This window comes from Cololabis saira, chromosome 12, assembly GCF_033807715.1.
Source record: "Cololabis saira isolate AMF1-May2022 chromosome 12, fColSai1.1, whole genome shotgun sequence".
Taxonomy (NCBI): Eukaryota; Metazoa; Chordata; class Actinopteri; order Beloniformes; family Belonidae; genus Cololabis; species Cololabis saira.
The window spans coordinates 26223154-26241015 of NC_084598.1; the positions used below are offsets into that span (position 1 = coordinate 26223154).

At 40.0% G+C, this 17862-nt stretch overlaps 1 protein-coding gene across 10 annotated transcripts in view; it reads right to left on the reverse strand.

Moving 5' to 3' along the window:
* Window positions 1-9139: 9139 nt before the first annotated feature.
* Window positions 9140-17862, reverse strand: part of scn8aa (sodium channel, voltage gated, type VIII, alpha subunit a) — a 58379-nt gene continuing 49656 nt past the window's right edge. For 8 of the 10 annotated variants that reach the window (XM_061736232.1, XM_061736237.1, XM_061736233.1 and 5 more), the window contains 6 exons: window positions 16741-17025; window positions 16281-16334; window positions 15158-15295; window positions 14961-15065; window positions 14571-14841; window positions 9140-14458 (listed from right to left, as the gene is read on the reverse strand). In XM_061736232.1, the coding sequence (XP_061592216.1) occupies window positions 13299-14458; window positions 14571-14841; window positions 14961-15065; window positions 15158-15295; window positions 16281-16334; window positions 16741-17025 (2013 nt within the window). In that variant the 3' untranslated portion in view covers window positions 9140-13298. Of the gene's footprint in view, window positions 14459-14570; window positions 14842-14960; window positions 15066-15157; window positions 15296-16280; window positions 16335-16429; window positions 17026-17862 lie in introns of those variants that run through there. The other 2 variants (XM_061736239.1, XR_009783849.1) reach the window with 2 other exon arrangements.

The window sequence follows — 17862 nt, forward strand, 5'->3', positions numbered from 1 at the left end:
ATGAGTCTCTCATTATATTACCTCTCCCCTCTGTCAAACAATTACAATCCCATTACCTTTTAAAGATTAGCTCCTGCCCAAGCCAGAGCCTGGTAGCAGGGAGACAAACACATTGATCCTTCATCTGAACCAGCTCCAAGCAAAAACAGCTCAGATCCACAGACCCACAAAATCTTTAGGGAAGAAAAGGGGAGCAGAAGTTTAGGAGTCAGATTTAATTATCTCATCACGTATTAGATGCAGATTTTATTCATGGAATTAAGACTGCTCCAGTATTTTTGAGTTATTTTGCTTAGTCACTACATGGCTGTCTTTAACCCCTCAAATATCAAGACTGAATTGATAAATTGGCTCTCTTAATAAAAGCCTTAGAAGTATAAACATTCAAGCTGCTTTGAAAACAATCTTCTGTCTTTAAGCCCAGAGCCCACCAGGAGGCAGTGAAAGGGAAGGAGGCAAACACTGAGCAGCTGAGGTCTGAGACCGCAGTTGTGCACATAGATTGTCTAAAATAGAAAATGGACTTCTGCAGCTGCTCCACAATCACAATCACCAAAACTGGTCACCAACCCCACCTCCTACTCCCCATGTGGAGAAAAGGCTTGTATTCATACTCTAGAGCAGTGGTCAGCTGTGAAGGTCTGTCTATGCAGGACAGAAAGATCCTGATATCACACCAAACCTCTACTTGTTTGATCTTAGATGGCACATTACTGTCGGGTCTCTCTTTTATTTCCTTTTCCTGACAAATAAAAGAAAACAGATATGAGATTAGGAGTAAGAGAAAACAAGAAAGAGATACAGAAGCTAATACATGTTTGTGTGAATGTGATAAATTGAGGAAAAGATTTCAAACCCATCAATCCTAAAAAAAATTAAAAAAATAAAAATCTCACAAGTAATGTGAGTTGCAGAGTTTTTGCAGGTTTCCTTTTGTTTTCTCCCTCCTCCCCACCCCCACTGCTGGCTCCATCTCCTCTGCAGACCAAGCATCCATTCCCCGAGTTCACTCGCTGGAGCACAAGGCTCTGCAAGAAAGAAGCCTATTCAACAGCCTGTCCCCAGATGCTTGTCCTGCAGGCTACAGCAGGGAGCAGAGCAGGCGAGAGAGCAGCAGAGGGAGATAGGAATCGGATAGACTGTCATTAATAGCCCAAATAAATTAAAGGAAAGAAAATCTTGGGCCGAACCCCAGTCATGATTGTTACAGGTGACAGGCTTATTGTTTTGTCCCCTGTGGTGCTTCAAAGGGCTGTTATGCCCCCCCAGAGAAGGTGTTTGTTGTTACGGATAAATTGTCTAATGTGTAATGTCCTATGTGAATCATACATGGTGCGCTCAGATCCCAAGTGAGAAATAATCTATATAGAGGCACGAGTGGGAGTGAGAGTCAGGCTTAGTGTAAAGCAATCTTCCACCTTGAGACTGTCTGCACCCTTGTGTTTTTAATTCATTCTTGTAGCTTATTTGCTAAAAAAAAAAAAAAAAGCAATATACATATGGCTACCAGCAGAAGAGATACACTGAAATCTGTCCAGATAAAATAAATATGTAGATTAATGACTAAAATCAATAAAAAATAGAGATGGCACAGAGGGAATAGATCAATGCAACATTAATACATCGATCAACACAAAGTTAACAAGCAGCAGCTGAGAACAGCATTGCACGCCCTGTAAGCACGTAGTAGCTATATGAACAATCCCTGAAATGAACTCCCCATCCTCCCTGGGCCATGACTTATACACTAGAATAAACATGTATACACCTAGAGGTAGTGCCAGGGGTATATAGGGAGTGTGTGTATATTTCTACAATGATCAAACACATCCTCTATGAAAACTGCATTACTGCATCATTCCAACCAGCCACTACTATTATCAAACATTTGCTTTGTCTGCAGTGCCTTTATTTCATTTTGTCAGGCAGCTAAAAAACACATTTTCAGTCAAGGTTTGTTAAGAGAAGGCTTTTTGATTTTCTACAGATACAGGCTGTCATATGCTTGGAGTTTTGAGGCTAAAAAAGGTATAACTGAAGTTCATCTACTGAATCCACGTTTATTCTGATGAGTTTTATAATAAATATGCAGCTTTCTCTGTATCGTTCACATCTAAAAGACAAGTTGCATGTTGTTATACTCACACATGTTTAAATTGTAAGGGAAAAAGGTTGATAACCTGACATGGAGCTCACTGTTCACAGGTTGCAAGGTTTTTACAGTGTTGCTCTGTAACATGGTAAAACAGTGACGCTGTGGTCAAGTCTGACATCTAGTGGCCAAACCCAGGAACTGCGTTACATTTAAATAGTCCCTAACGTACCATCCAGAGATAAAGAGTTTCATATATTTTTAGTGCTGTAAATCTAGTCATGACTGCGGGCATTCATTGATAAATACATTACTAGTTTACCTCAGTGTGGATTAAAAATCCCCAAATTTGAATAAGATCAGTCGGAAGAGAGAACAGAGCATTTAGGATTTAGACTCATTCTAATCACAGGTTAAGCTTGGGGGTGTTGGGGGATCGTTTTTTAAAGATCTGTTTTGAATATACCAAAGATAAGTAACAACGTTGATTTAGATGTATTGTTTCATATTTTTATGTTGTGGTTTTTTACCATTAAGTAATCACAAGTTTGTCATACCTTGGTCTAAGAGTTCTGATTTTGTTTTTGTTTTTTCTTGTGTTTTACTCTGTGCTTTAGGTTTGGGCATGTTTTGTGGCCTCTTTTATTTTGAAAGTCTGTCCTTGTGTGTTTAGTTCTTTGTTGACCTTCCTCGTTCCTATTGATCCTGATTGTTTGCACCTGTGTCTCTTCAGCCCCTGTTAGTATATGACTTTCCTCACCTCCCTGCTGATTGTCTTTCTTCCTGCTCTCTTTCAGTCTCTTCTGTTTGCCTGTTAAAATCTTCATATTTTGTACCCTGATATTCTTTCATGTTTTGTTTGCTGATCCAGTGTCCTGCCTGAGCGCTGTTTTTTGTATAATAATAAAGGGTTTTGCTGCACCCCGACACCTATTGATCTCCTGTATTGGGGTCCTCTCCAAACCTCACATTATGTGATTTATTATTATATTATGACACATGGACCTATGCTGAGAAATCACTGAAATCTCAGGTAACATTAAAAACAACAAATTTGACATTTTTTCTCCAATATTAAACCCTAACCTAACATTACAGAATGCATGATTACATTAAAAGCTGTGAGATTAAATAATGTTTTTTAATGGGTCTTTATTGTCCTTTAATGACCTTGAAAGAGTAATAACTTTTAAATCTGACACCGGAAGAACAACTAACAATAAATCAAAATCAATGTTGTTACTAATCTTTGGTGTATATTGAATTATAATAGACGCTATATAAATACAATTGACAATTGAATTGAATATCTGACTGATATGAAAATGTCTTCAGCCCTACAACATGAATTATATGGAAAATACATCATTTATATGTCTTTTTTGTTTTTTGTTAACATAAAAACAGTGACGTCAGGTAATGAAACTGTCAATTAAAGCTTAGAAATAATTAAATATTTGGTAGATTTGTTTGGGACTAAAGCTGATTGAAAGATTTGAGAAAAAAGGGAAAAAATATGAATCTGTGATGTTTTTAAGGCAGACTTTTTTTGGCCTCTGATGACCTGAGAAGATAATACACTGAAGCGACAACAAGAGTTAATACAGTGATGGAATTGGGGCTTCATGTTATTAGGGGTGACATTTGAAAATCTGTTTTTACACTTTACCTAACGATACTCTGAACATATTCATACCCCTTACACCCCCATACATTGCACCGCAGGCAAACTTACGTCCAAAGAAGAATGTGCTCAGAGCATAGTTGGACCAAATCAAACCGGGTGGAGGTCTTGCAAAATGTGAGATTTAATTGATGACTTGTTTTCCCGAATCACAGAAAATACTTTTACTTTTACATGAAAAGCAGAAAATCAAAACAATTTTGTCCTTCTGCCTTGAAAAACGAGGATGCGGTTTTGTGAAAATGTGTCACCATATGTGATTCCTTTGGATTTGGATTTGGATTGACCAAAGGGGCCCTCGTCACTCCTTGACCGTGGAACTTTCCTGCGTAACCGTCTGAGCCCGACATTGTCTCTGAATGTGGCTTCTCGTCTTGTAGAACACGCAAAATACTTTCCATTATAGAAGCACCACGTGACTATAGTTTATTTACTATTTAGGTGGCATCAAAAGTCGCAACTGGCTGACTTTTTAAAGTTGCAGTTTAAATTTCAGCTGCTATAAACCAGTATTTATGTGTTGAAAGTGAAGGATGATGGAAAACATCCTATTTGTATGATTCCAGATTCCAGATTTTCATATTAAAACACTCTGTCGCCAATATTTTCTGATGTAGAGCTACAAGTTCACATTTCAATATATCAACCTCATTGATCATTCTAGCATTCTTTTTGATCTCTTCCAGTTTTGGCCACATTTCATCCGTGACGATGTCGATGCTGTTGCTATGAATTTGCTTGAACACCTGATGGTCGTTGCTTGCAGATATGCTACTTGTTTACACATTTGTTTTAAGTTATTTCTAAATAATAAAAGTAGGACACAACATATACTTGGAAAAGTTCAAAAATGTGTCTGAATGTGCTCAATATCCAAGTTTTCAAATGTTAAAGAAGTGACGAGGACAGTTTAAGAGTCATCCCCGGCATGAGAACGACATCTCTTCACAGCTGCTACCGTCTGAGTTAGTGTGAGGGGGCTTTTACCTTTAACCCTTGCAGAGAGTAAACTCTAGTTCACATCAGCTTTGAACCACACTGCCATAATGAGAAAGAGAGTCATCAGCTGTGGGATGTGACCCATATGTCACAGGAGGACACCTGCTGTCTTTATAAAGTGAAGGAGATAACCACTCTTAGCAGTTTTGGCCATCTATCGTCAAGGCATTGTGTTAAGGACTTCCCTGTGGCTCCATCAATACTACGCTGCATGTGAACCAGGCACAACACTTCACTGGAGACAGGTCAAGCTTCCCAGTGGTGAGTTTGATTGTTCGGACCCGAAATTTGTGTTAGTTACGCTTTTAAAATTTTGAATAAAATGTGAAATTGTCTTCTTGATCATGTGGTGATTACACAGGTGATCAGAGGATGAAGTTACTCATGTGGTGTTTGCTGGTCCTTTTTCTCTGGTCGTGCCCTCAGGAGGTGGTTGTGAATAAAATAAGACCATCTAGGTATTTTCACATTCTTCCTACACTATTTGGATACTTTTCTTGTCTGTATTTCAAGCATGATTTCTGAACTCTGTGTATACAACTCTGATCGAAGACAACTGAAGGAACTTGAATTGTTATAAATGAGAATATCTGTAAATCAGTATTTCAGTAAGAATAGCAACTTCAGTAAAATATTCCTTCTTATTTGTCTTGTTCTTAGGATTGCTTGTTTTATATCATATGTAAAAGGTAATTTTACTAATGTAAATCATGTGTAGGATTTATGTAACGCATAATAGTTTTAAAATTGACTCACAAGCACTTTTTCTCTTAGATGGCAGTCATATCAGATGAAAAATGGACAAATCATATATCGGAACCTCAAAAGGCATTCAGATGGAACATTCACCAACGACTTCACCAGCTATCTTGATAAGATAAAAGCTAAAGATTTTGTGGAGTGGCTGTCCAGCATCAAACGAGGAGGGTGAGTTCAAAAGAAACATTTGTACCAAAGCTGCTTCTTTGGTGATAGCGTGATAAGATTGGAATGAGATGAAGTAGAAGTAATACCTTGAGCTTTACCTCAGATCACAAAGCTAAGTGATAAGCAGTTTCAAGCCACTAGACTGGATGTTTTATATTAGCAGCTTTGCGAATAATGTTAATTATCCAACATCTATGGGCAGATGTGTGAGTAGCTTAAATTAGATATATTTCCTAATGTTTTACTTTTGTATTTGTATGTATTTTACAGATGCCGTGAGGACATGCTCAAAATTGCAGCAGACGTATAAGACAACACTGGCAAACATGTATGTTTGTCACATCTAAAATCGTATACGACAACTCCTTTGCAGCAGCATTGTTAATATTGTGCATTCAGAGGTATTATCAGATCCAAAATAAAATGTGTACTATTTAAATGAAACTTTTTTTTACAGGTACCATTATTTTTCATGGATGTTCATGCACAGGCTTATTATCTTTTGTATGATTTCAGAACAACTTATACCATTCTTAGACAAAAAATAAAACATTCATTGATTTTTGCATGTCTCTGCCCTTCAACTTCTGCAAATGCTTTTCAAATGAAATGTATAGATGTTGTATTATGCATATGAGTGGAACATGTGCTCTACATGCATGATAATGACCACAGGTGGGTGCTGTTGCTCGGCAAATCAGGCAGAGTGACTGATCAGTGAATGACATGACTGACGTTGGATATGTACTGTATGCTTCAGAAAAGTAGCCTATGAGCATCAAGCCATTCTTTTTTTTCCTGGGGACTCTACATGACATGCACTTATTGATGCTAACATTGAGTGAAGGAGATTGGAATTTGACTAATCAAGAGAAGCTATAACTGTTGGTAACTGTGAAGGTTTATGTACACCAGTGCATGAGGAAAACATCAGAGGTCAGCCTCTAAATTTTGATAATATATGATGCAATGTGTTTTTGTGTAAGGATGGTAGGGGTTAATGGCTCTGATTGCCTTGTCCTCTGAATGTGTCTCTGGGAAGAGAGGAAACATGGGGAGGAGGTGGGGGAGGACTGGAGGATTGTGGGGGATACCAACACAGCATCCACACAAACCCTCTGAAATCATGGGCTGCTATGGGATCACTTAGTGGGAAACCCCCCCACCCTTCTGCTGCTGGATAGTGGCACTTAGTGTCTGTAGGACAGTAATTCACCCACAGGATTGCAGCAAAATGGGTCAGAGGAAGGCAGTGTAAAAGTCCTTGTAAATGATACACAACTGTCAATAGTGATGAAGGATTTGGCTTGTACACATTTGCAGTGTGTCCTTAACATCTTTTCTTTAAAAAGCCAAAACCTTCTCATGGATTATGATCATGGCAAAGGAAAAGGTGTGACACTTGTAAACATCATAATTTGCCACTTCCAGGTTTATCCACAGAGTATAATCACCTGCTTATGAAGCAGCGCCGTTCTAAAGCATAGATGTAATAATAATAATAATGTGATAGAAAAGCTGTGGGAGTCGGAGGAAGATGACAGGAGTGTGTAGGTGTGGCTCTGCAAATCAGGTCGAGCTTTTCGGCACACTGTTTTTGTTGTTTTGTTTTTTTTTTGTTGAAGGGTTTTGCTTCCGCTCTGTGCTGTCCTCGTCCGGTAGAGCCCCACCCAGGGAGCTCCGGAGCTGGGAACAGATTGTTCGTCCTCCTGGTTCTCAAGCCTGAATTATGGTTCTGCGTTAAATCGACGCAGAGCCTACGCCGTAAGGTTACAGCGTAGCCTACGGCGAAGGGTACGCGGCGACGCGCAACATACCGCGTACCCTACGCCGTAGACTCTGCGTTGGTGTAACGCGGAACCATAAATCAGCCTTCACTCCGGCTACCAAGGACAGCTCCTCGGCGCGGCTCGCCGCGACCCGCTCCTAAACGCGCCCGGAAATCGTTTTTTAAGGACCAAATATCCTTATTTTGGTCGGAACCGAGAGTGGTGGAGCCATGGGCATAAACTCACCGAGGCATTTGGCCAAACTGGGAGTGTGCCGGCTGACTCAGCCTCGACTGCTGCATTCATTTATCTGCACTGCAGTGCTCAACCACCTCCCATCCCCTGCTTCTCCTCCCCCTCCCTGTCTCCACCATCCGTCTCTCTCTTCTCTAACTCACATTAGTCTCACACAGCAACTCAAGGGTCCACAATCCTTGAGGAACACATTCCCACTGTCGATATGAGTAGATAAAACACACGGCAGGCATGGCGTTTAATATATATGTATATAATTTAGAAATCCAGGGACTGACGGAGACAATTCACTCAGTGCACAAACTCAAAATCTTACCAGGAATATTTGTCTTATTTCTAGTTAAAATGTCAAATTTTTAGTCAAAAAATCTCATTACACTTAAAACAAGAGTCATTACCAGAAAAATAACTTGTAATTGACAATTTTCACCTGTTTCAAGTAAATTTTCACTTAAAATAAGTAGAAAAATCTGCCAGTGGGACAAGATTTATCTTCTCATTACAAACAAACAAAATCTTGTTCCACTGGCAGATTTTTCTACTTATTTTAAGTGAAAATCTACTTGAAACAGTTGAAAATTGTTGTTTTTTCCAGTGATGAGTCTTCTTTTAAGTGTAATGAGATTTTTTTTGACTAAAAATGAGACATTTTAACTAGAAATAAGACAAATATTGTTGTTAAGATTTTGAGTTTTTGCAGTGAAGGAAGGGCGGGAGAGATAATGGGAGGATGCTGAGCCCACGTGACTTGAGAGAGTCATATGAGCCAGTGTGAGTTATTTGTGCGTGACAAAACAAGGAACTAGAGGAGAGTGAGGGACTGAGGACACATAGCATCAGTGTCTGCCCTGAGGGAAGACGTCATGCATCATTAGATTGAATCTCTCCGACTTAGAGAAGTAGGCTATGTCTTGCCATTTTCCTATTTTGGGAAGCAGTGTGAAAAACAAACATCTGTCCAACAAACCTTTGTCCATGAGTTATACGCGCAAACTCTGTTCCAATGACTTTACAGTTGACAGCAAACCAGGGGGACTACAGTCTAAATGGACTTGTAGCCAATATCAACAGGGTTATAGTCCATCTTCTGTCTGTGAGAGGGAGATTGACACAGGGCAGTTGACAAATTCAATAAGACCATTACATTTCAAAGGCTGCCTTTCATAGGCACGTTACCACTCTCGTTCATTCCACAATATGCTCTTGTATCCAGCATCAAAGAAGCAAACTAATGCACACAACATGGTAACCATGGTACTTCAAGTGGACACTGAAAAAAGCCTGAAGGAAGTAAGAAAATAAAAAAGAGGACCAAGGCCTCTGTTAAATCAGGCAAGACTAAATTCTTTCAATCTCCTTCAAAAAGCAATAAACATATGATTTAAACACAAAAAATACACATTTTAACTGGAAGGCTGCTTTATTGGTAATAAAAAGGTTCGTGCTCAAATGAAGACAATCTTTCATATATTCTAAACCAAGAGTCCAAGTGGTTGTGCAACACACCATTATATTGTACTGTATATCCTCTTCTATCAAGGTGTCAAATGATAAAGACAGTTTGAAAAGCACTTTTTTTCAGCAAAAAAGAAAAGAAAACATTAATAAACCATGCTTTAAAAAAAGAACGAGTCTTATAATTAAATATTGATACAAAAATAAATTTCAGATGGAAACAGAAATATTGAAGAAATAAAAAAAATAAACATAGAAGGCAAGCTGCTTTTTCACAAGCCAAGTGGGTGGCACATGTAGCACTAAGAACAGGACATTTTTGAGTAGCTGTTTTTTCTGTTAAAAATCACACACTGTTGAATATTAAAATGAGCAGGGGTGTCTGAATGATTCACCGGCAGTATTTCTGACTCAATATCCCTGATAACTGTTGTACTCAGCCCCAAACCCCTACCATCCACAGTTTGGAATGCTATTTTTGTGTATTTACTTGTTTGTGTTTTTTTTCTTCCTTTTTTCAGTGTGGAAATGACATCCAAATTTGCAGAAAAAGCAGAAAAAAGGCACATGCCATTGAGTGGAACACTAGAAACAAAGCATTTAATAAACGATGTGTGAGGATGACAACATTGCTGTATGTGTGTTGAGCTGTAATGGCACTGATGTGTGGGTGTCGGGGAGGAAGTCCCTGGGGTGGGGATCGTCTCAGGGTGCATGAAGCAGTCAGTCACACCAGCTGACAGTCTTCTGGAAGAGATCACCGGTAAAGCTGGTGGGCAGTGAGGAGAGTCACCTTAGTGTGTGTTGTGTTACCGTGGATGTGTTCTGTATACGCTGAGGGTGAAAGCTATGACAGTTAAGTGAGAAATGTGCTGGTAACATTATCCTTTTTGTTTTGATCAGGCTACATCCAGTAACATTGCACATGAGCTATTCCCAAACAGAAGAGTGCTGGAAACAACCATTATTAGACATCCACTGAAAGTGTTGCACATAAATAAAATGTGACAGTCAAACAGTGTTCTTCTGTTTTATGTATATACATATAGACATATATGTATACATGTATATATCTTTTGCATTATATATCTACTGTATATTTCATTCAATTTCCGTCAACAAAGTGAAAAGTGTCTCAAAAAATCCAAAAGGTAACAAATGTGACAAAGGGCATAGCTGGAAGCCATTCTATAATGTTATTATTCATTTTTTTGATTATTAGTAGTAACATTTTTAAAATTCCATATTTACAAAAACACAACAAAGCATGCCGATAAAATAAAACAATATAATACAATATTTATACTTTCTCTCCAAAAGTTCACTCTTTTTCAGCGATTGTGCCATTTACATCATAGCCTGCACTGTACATATATATGTATTTGTGTTTTCTTTTTATCTTTTTTTTTTATTTATTCATTTATTTTTTTTATTTTTTTTCTTCTTTTTTTTAAGTGTGAATGTATCATTCTAAAACATTACATCCAAGATGACTATGGTAAAATCAGATGGCATTACTCACTCACTGGTTCTCATTGGGAATGTATTTGGTTTCAGTGTGCAGCAGCCAAAACTGATTCAAGGACCTCATAATGTAAACAGACCTCAGTTATTGTTGTACAGGGGGTTCTGGTACAGGCAGTGTTAAACACACCAAATGGCATTAGTGGTGTGACAATGGATGCCAGTTTTATGTGTGGTCATCCACTAAGAAATAGGACCATCGCTCCTGTGTAGAAAAGAAATGGCAGTTGTGTCTCAGTTAATGCTTGACAAAGCCTCAATTGATGTCTTATTTTATTCGTATCATCTTTTGTATGAAAAACGCCCACAAAGCTTATTATACAACATAGCTGCTTCGATGTGTCTGCTGATGATTTTTCACGGCAAGTATAAGCTTTTTGTAACTTCATCTGTGGCAAGTTTTTTTTTGTTTGTTTTTTTAAGCAGGTGATCGAGTTGGAGAGCCTGTAAGTTATGTGAAACGACAGTGTGAGCCTAGATTCAAGGCCACATAGTGTTTAAGAGGTCCCACAAAAGCACATTGATACACTGACAAACATGGGACTTTCAGCTCTCTGACTCAGGCCACAGCACTATTCTCGTCTTCTGTTCTTGCTTTTGTCTCTTGTTCTCTTGGCAGTCAGTCGGAAACGCTGAAGGGAGGGCTTCTATCTATTGGTCCACATTTAAACTGTTATTTATCACCCATCCGCCTCCCTGAAAAAGCAGACAGAATCCATTCGATTCTACGGTTGAAACCACAAGCCCTTTATAGCTATCCACCTTCCATACATGCTAGGCACAACAAGGCAGGTCCTCGTGATAATTCTCTGTCAACTCTGCTGTATCAGATGGCCACTGTCACTCCCACTGATCAAACCTTTTTCTGAGAATGATTGCATCACTAGGACATCAGTGAAAGACTTCAAGGTTCTGTTTTTTTTCTCCCCAAAGCTGGTAACTCAAATTGTCAGAAAAGCCCCGCCTAAGACATCCCTTCCCGGGAAATTGTCATGTGGACCTGGGATAGTACAAAAGAGAATTTTTAATGAAAGAATCAGCACAAGTACTGTCTAATGTTCTCAACCAAACACAGTTTTCAGTTCAGCCCAAAAATGAAAGAACAAAAAATATATGTATTTGTCACTAAAAGCACATTTCTTCCCCCGCTGCGGGAACTGCACTGGCAGAGTGGATACCTATTGGTCCCAGATCTGGATTCCTTGGCGTGAAGTGTCACCTGTTCTCACAGCCCTAACGTGGTCCAGAGAGTAAGCAGGAAACCTGATTGTTAGTAAACAAAGATATCCAAGCCGCAGATGTGGTTTAGGACTACTGGCACGGCCTTCCAAATCTGTGCATCCTCAACATGAGGTTATTCTGCTTTCTAATACTCAGTAACTCCACTCTTTCTAAGCTATTTACGGTCAGCGCAGCAAAAAGACAGCTTCTGCTTTGTGTTGTTGGCTGATCTGATGGAGACGTTTGCCTTTGAGTGCTTATGTCTTTTATTCACCTGGCATTTTAATAAGGGGCTCAATTGGAATATATGTCTTTTAAAAAGTAAAAGCTATTTAGGGCAGAATCCTACACATACCATTCCCTCAATACTTTGTACATGATAAGCCAAAATCCTCCTTTTCCATTTGTAGTTCTTGTAATTTCCTCAGTGGACAGCCTCAGACTTTTTAATCACACCACTGCAGTGGTCTGAGAGTAAGTGTCTTGTGGACTATGATCACTCATGCATGATTCCTGATCAAAACATGCCTTCATGCAAGTCATTTCTATTAACGAGCAACAATAATTATTATTTATCTGGAGCTCCGTCTGAGCAAGTTTCTCTCTGCCCAAGTCAAAACTTTGACTAATGACCCTTAACCCGCTCAGCATGAAAGCCCATGTAGAAAAATGTCTTTCTCAATGTCAGTATAACAAAGAAAGGATGGAAAGACCAGGGACGAGGGCTAAATGTTATCTTTTTTGCTGCTCAAATAATGTAAGGATGCAAGTATACTCTGCACAAATAAACAAAAAAAAACTCTTCCTCTACGGTACTGGGTTTCTCCTTCTCTCGCTAGCGTGTCCCTCATAGCTAAACTCGCTTGGTCTATCACTGGATTCTTCTTGATAAAACGTGGTAAACTCAGTATTACAGACCCTCCATTAGACTGCTAATACAGTTCTCTTGGGATCTGTATGATCCGCTCTCGTAACATTGGAGCTTTGCTGCAGGATTCCACGCTTGGTGGTGGCAGTTTTTCGCAAATTCTCCAATCATCTAGTAGTGCTTTCTGTGGCAGTTGGTCCCCAAAGAAGTATGTATCATTAACCAGTATACTGTGAGTCACTGTTGATGTTTTGTTTTTTCCTCATTTTTATGAACTTCATTGCTATGCAGCAAAGGGTTTGTGGTAAACTGATTGTGTTTGGTTCAGCTGTCTTTGACAACATAGGAAACCACCTCAGCTGTATTTGAGTATGTAAACATTTTTTGTGTTTGTGTTGTTTTCTTTTTTATCCCGTACTTGCAAATGACTTCTCTACATTAGTTGGGTATTCGGGCTCAGAGTCTCATCTCATTGTGTTTTATTGGATTTTGAGTCACTGAATCCTAACACTTGGATTCCCATTCATCTTTTTGGTTTTTGTCCTTGTCTTTCTTGGCCCAGTCGTCTTTGCTTTTGTCCTGCTTCTCCTTGTCAGGTTTGGTCACGCTGTCATATGATGGGAGAGATGCTGTGGATGGTGTGCTCTCCTTTTTCTCCTGGTTGGTCCCACCGTTTTCAAGCTTATTGTTAGCAAAAGGGTGGCGCTTGAAGATGATGCCGCGTCTGATGAGATGAGTGCGGTAGGCATTCTGGATAATTCTGGCAGAGACGTCCTCCTGTTTGCGGCGGAGGGTGGTGGTGATGGGTTCATACGAGACCTTGGAAGGGTTGGCTGCCACAAACCGCTCCTCCATCTGCTGCCTCAGCATGTCCAACTCACCACTGTCACCCAGCACACGCTTGGTGAAGGCGAACAAGATGTCCAGGCAGTGAATGCGATCACCACTCACCATGGGCATGTCCATGGCAATTAGTTCTATAGTGTTGGGCTTTGGCACACGAAGCGGGTGCTCCAAAGCATCAGCAAAGTCAGACAGCTTAGCAAAAGTGATAAACTGAGAGGCAGTGGGATCAAACTTTTCCCAAATCTCATAGAAGGTTTCAAAGTCGTCCTCACTGAGCGGATCAGCACTTTCCTCCGTGGCCACACTGAAGTTCTCCAGAATGATGGCAATGTACATATTAACCACAATCAGGAAGGAGATGATGATGTACATTACAAAAAAAAAGATTCCTACTGAGGGATTACCGCAGTCGCCTTTCACTGATGTACCAGGGTTCTCCAAGTTGGGGTCGCAGTCTGGTGGGTAGTTGAGGATCGGCAGCAGCAAGCCGTCCCAGCCAGCCGACGTGGTGATCATGAACAGGATGATCATGCTGTTGCCAAAGGTCTCAAAATTGTACAGGTCATCGATGCCTGCTCCGTGTTTTACATAGCCAAAATTAGACATGCCGAAGATGGAGAAGATGAACATAACCAGGAAGAGCAGGAGGCCGATGTTGAATAGAGCTGGCAGTGACATCATCAGGGCAAAGAGTAAAGTACGGATGCCCTTAGCTCCTTTGATCAGACGAAGGATACGGCCAATACGAGCCAATCTGATCACCCTGAACAAGGTGGGTGACACAAAGTACTTCTCAATGAGGTCAGCAAGAAACATACCTGAGGGAAAGGAGAGGAGAAAAGAGGGGGATAACATAGAGATATCAGATTAAAACATAACCTTATCAAGTTGCCCAGTCACCGCTCCATGTTCTCCACCTCCCATACTCACCAACAATGGACAGGATGACCACCACCACATCGAATATATTCCATCCATTGGTGAAGTAATAGTGGCGCAGGGCAAAGAGCTTCAACAAAAACTCAGTGGTGAAAACAAAAATGAAGATGAAGTTGACCCAGTAAAGGACATTTTCTGTTTCTTCCGACTGGTCATCTGTTTCCACCATCATGGTGACCATGTTGAGGCAAATCAGTATCATGATGGAGATGTCAAACACTTGCTGCGTGACAAAGTCAAACACCATTCCCTGGATCTTGTTCTGCAGGTGAGAGGGAGCGTAGCAGGATGAAGAAGAGATTCACTATGGCTCTGATGAAGAGCTTCACACAATGAGACAAACAAACACGTCTTTAAGGTGCAACCAGTGAAAAACCACACCTGTGGTCGAGGAATGGGTTTTTGTGGCTTTTTGGAGCCCAGCTTTTTCATAGCATTGTAGTACTTCTTCTGTTCCTCTGTCATGAAGATGTCCTGACCTCCAAAGTAAAGGGATAAACAAAACCTGGTTATAATCATGTTCAATTTTGAAAAGGATTCGTGCTAAATAAGAAATTAGGAGACAGGCAGGCTCTTATCTTTTTCTTCTGCTGGTTGAAGTTGTCAATGATGACACCAATGAAGAGGTTGAGGGTGAAGAAGGACCCAAATATGATGAAGACAACAAAGTAGATGTACATGTAGATGTTACCCTCATAAATGGGCTGATCTTCAACCTTGAAGAAGGAATGAGGTTTGAAGATTAGGTTTATATTTTACTGTTGCCATTTCATCAAATGTTATAACATTGAGGAAATTCTGCTTATTTATTGTCTTGTTTAACAACAAATTTAGCTTAAGCATAAACACAACCACTGATATGCAGCAGGTCCAGCTTTCTTCAAAGCTAATAGGCTCTACCACACCTACAATAAAGGAATTAATTCTCATTTGTGTAATCTATTGAAAAACCAAATGCATGTGGGGTTAGGGGAATCTGTTCCAAAGTATGACGTTAACACGAAAACACGGCGGACGCAGACTTCCCCTTTGTCAAGATAGATCTTTTGAAAAAGCAAAATATATAGGCAACAAATCTGGTTCGATATTAGTAATGCTTTATTTTATCCTGGTACCAGTGGTTTTCCATAAGTTAAAAAAACTCCTCTGTCAAATTTTTAAATTACAGTCTGAAAGTTTTTTTGTGGTAGCCACCACCATTTATTACACCACATTTTATATTTACTGTTATATTACAGTTGTTTGACAAGTTGACCATCATCTTGATTTTAGCATTAAAATGTGATCTCACTTGTATCCTCCATGTGTTCTACTTCTGAGCTGCTTCGTCCATGAGCTCGCCATCTCTCAAACCCTTTCATACTGTTATGACGTTGCGTTTAAAGCATTGCTCTACTAACTGCTGTGGATGTAGCGGTCCAGGTGTTTAAAAGCCTAGACCCTGAATATAGGAAGACCTAACTTTCACAAAGTGAAAACAAACCTTTGCTTTATACTTTGGTAATATCCTGTGGTTGCTCGGTAACTAGATTCAACCAGTAAATAGTAATCTAATCTTTAAATTGATCTAAGTTACCATTTTTAATGTTTTTCTATATTTGTCTAATCCCCAGTAAAACAGCAGATAAACCTGCCTTTCCTTTGAGAGCTGTTAATCTCATACAGTGAATAACTGTTGATCACGTTTAAAATGAAGCATACCTGTCTAGAATCCACAGCGGCATACATAATGTCCATCCAGCCTTTGAATGTGGCCTTTTAAAAGAGATACATGATTATATTCATACATTTGCATCAACTAACAAATCAGTGCAAAGAAAAGTGTAAAATGAAACCATTGCAATCCTCACAGAAAACTCAAACTCAAACCGAAATTGATGCATGTCCTGCTGTACAGCTTGTACATGGAAAGAAACAAGTGCATGAATAAAAGGGCGTGAAGAAGCATACAAATATAAACAATGACTATGAAGACTAGATACTGTTGCAGTGCTGTGAATGCCGAAAGCAAATGGAGTTCAAAGGCACAACAGACCTCGAGGTGAAGCACATAAAAAGGGGCAAAAAAAAACTTAAGCGCACTGAAAAATGAGAAAAGAACACAAGTAAGTGTGGAACAAGAAATGGCATCGGGAGGCGAGATGAGGAGCGATGCGCTCACCACTTGCAACAGGGCGAGGTAGCCGGCGCCCACATTGTCAAAGTTGATCTTGACGTTCTTCCACCTGACCTCAGTATGGTTATCGTTAATGAGCGCCACACACTGGGTCTTGTTGTTGACCACGTCAACAGGAAAGTACTCCTCTGATGTCTGATTGAAACAGTAGTAGTACTTGCCCGCAAACAAGTTGACCCCCATGATACTGAAAATCAGCCAAAAGATGAGGCAAACCAGCAACACATTCATAATGGAAGGGATGGCACCCACCAAGGCGTTGACTACCACCTAGACCAGACCAGGGAAGAAAGGATATAAAGGTGTGAGAACCACAAAGCGAACACAGTTCATTCAACCCCCACAGATCAGACACTACATACTGTTATGGCATTACACTTGATGTTAAAGATGCTATTAAACTCTCTTTTTTTTAAATTACAGTTAACAAAAGCAGCAGTTCAGTAAAAGGTGCAGTGTACTGTGATGAGCGACATGAAGTGTTGGCAATTAAAGGCAAAGAGAGCTGCATCAGTCCCAGTCTAATTAAAGCAGCAGTGATGTGACTCTGAGATGCTCTTTGATCTGGTTAAGAACTGCTTCAGACACACACACACACACACACACACACACACACACACACACACACACACACACACACACACACACACACACACACACACACAGGACTGTCTCAGAAAATTAGAATATTGTGATTTTCTGTAATGCAATTACAAAAACAATTAAAGCTGCAAGCAGCGATGAACGGGCCCTCGCACTCACGTCAACCGCCCCCCATAAGCATATCAGAAATGACACCACCCACGACTTCCTATGTCAAACCCTTCAAAAGTTATAGCAGAAAAAAGGGACGACCAGTCAGAAGAAGGGGCGGGGCTAATTCAGGGCAAAGAAGATCAAGGACTCATTACAGAGTCCCATGACACCACCCACGACTCTCTATGTCAAAACATTCAAAAGTTATAGCAGAAAATAGGGACAACCAATCAGAAAAAGGGACTGGGCTAATTGTCACCAATTATGGTCAAGGACTCAATGCCGAGTCCCATGACACCACCCACGACTCTCTATGTCAAACCTTTCAAAAGTTATGGCAGAAAAAAGTAT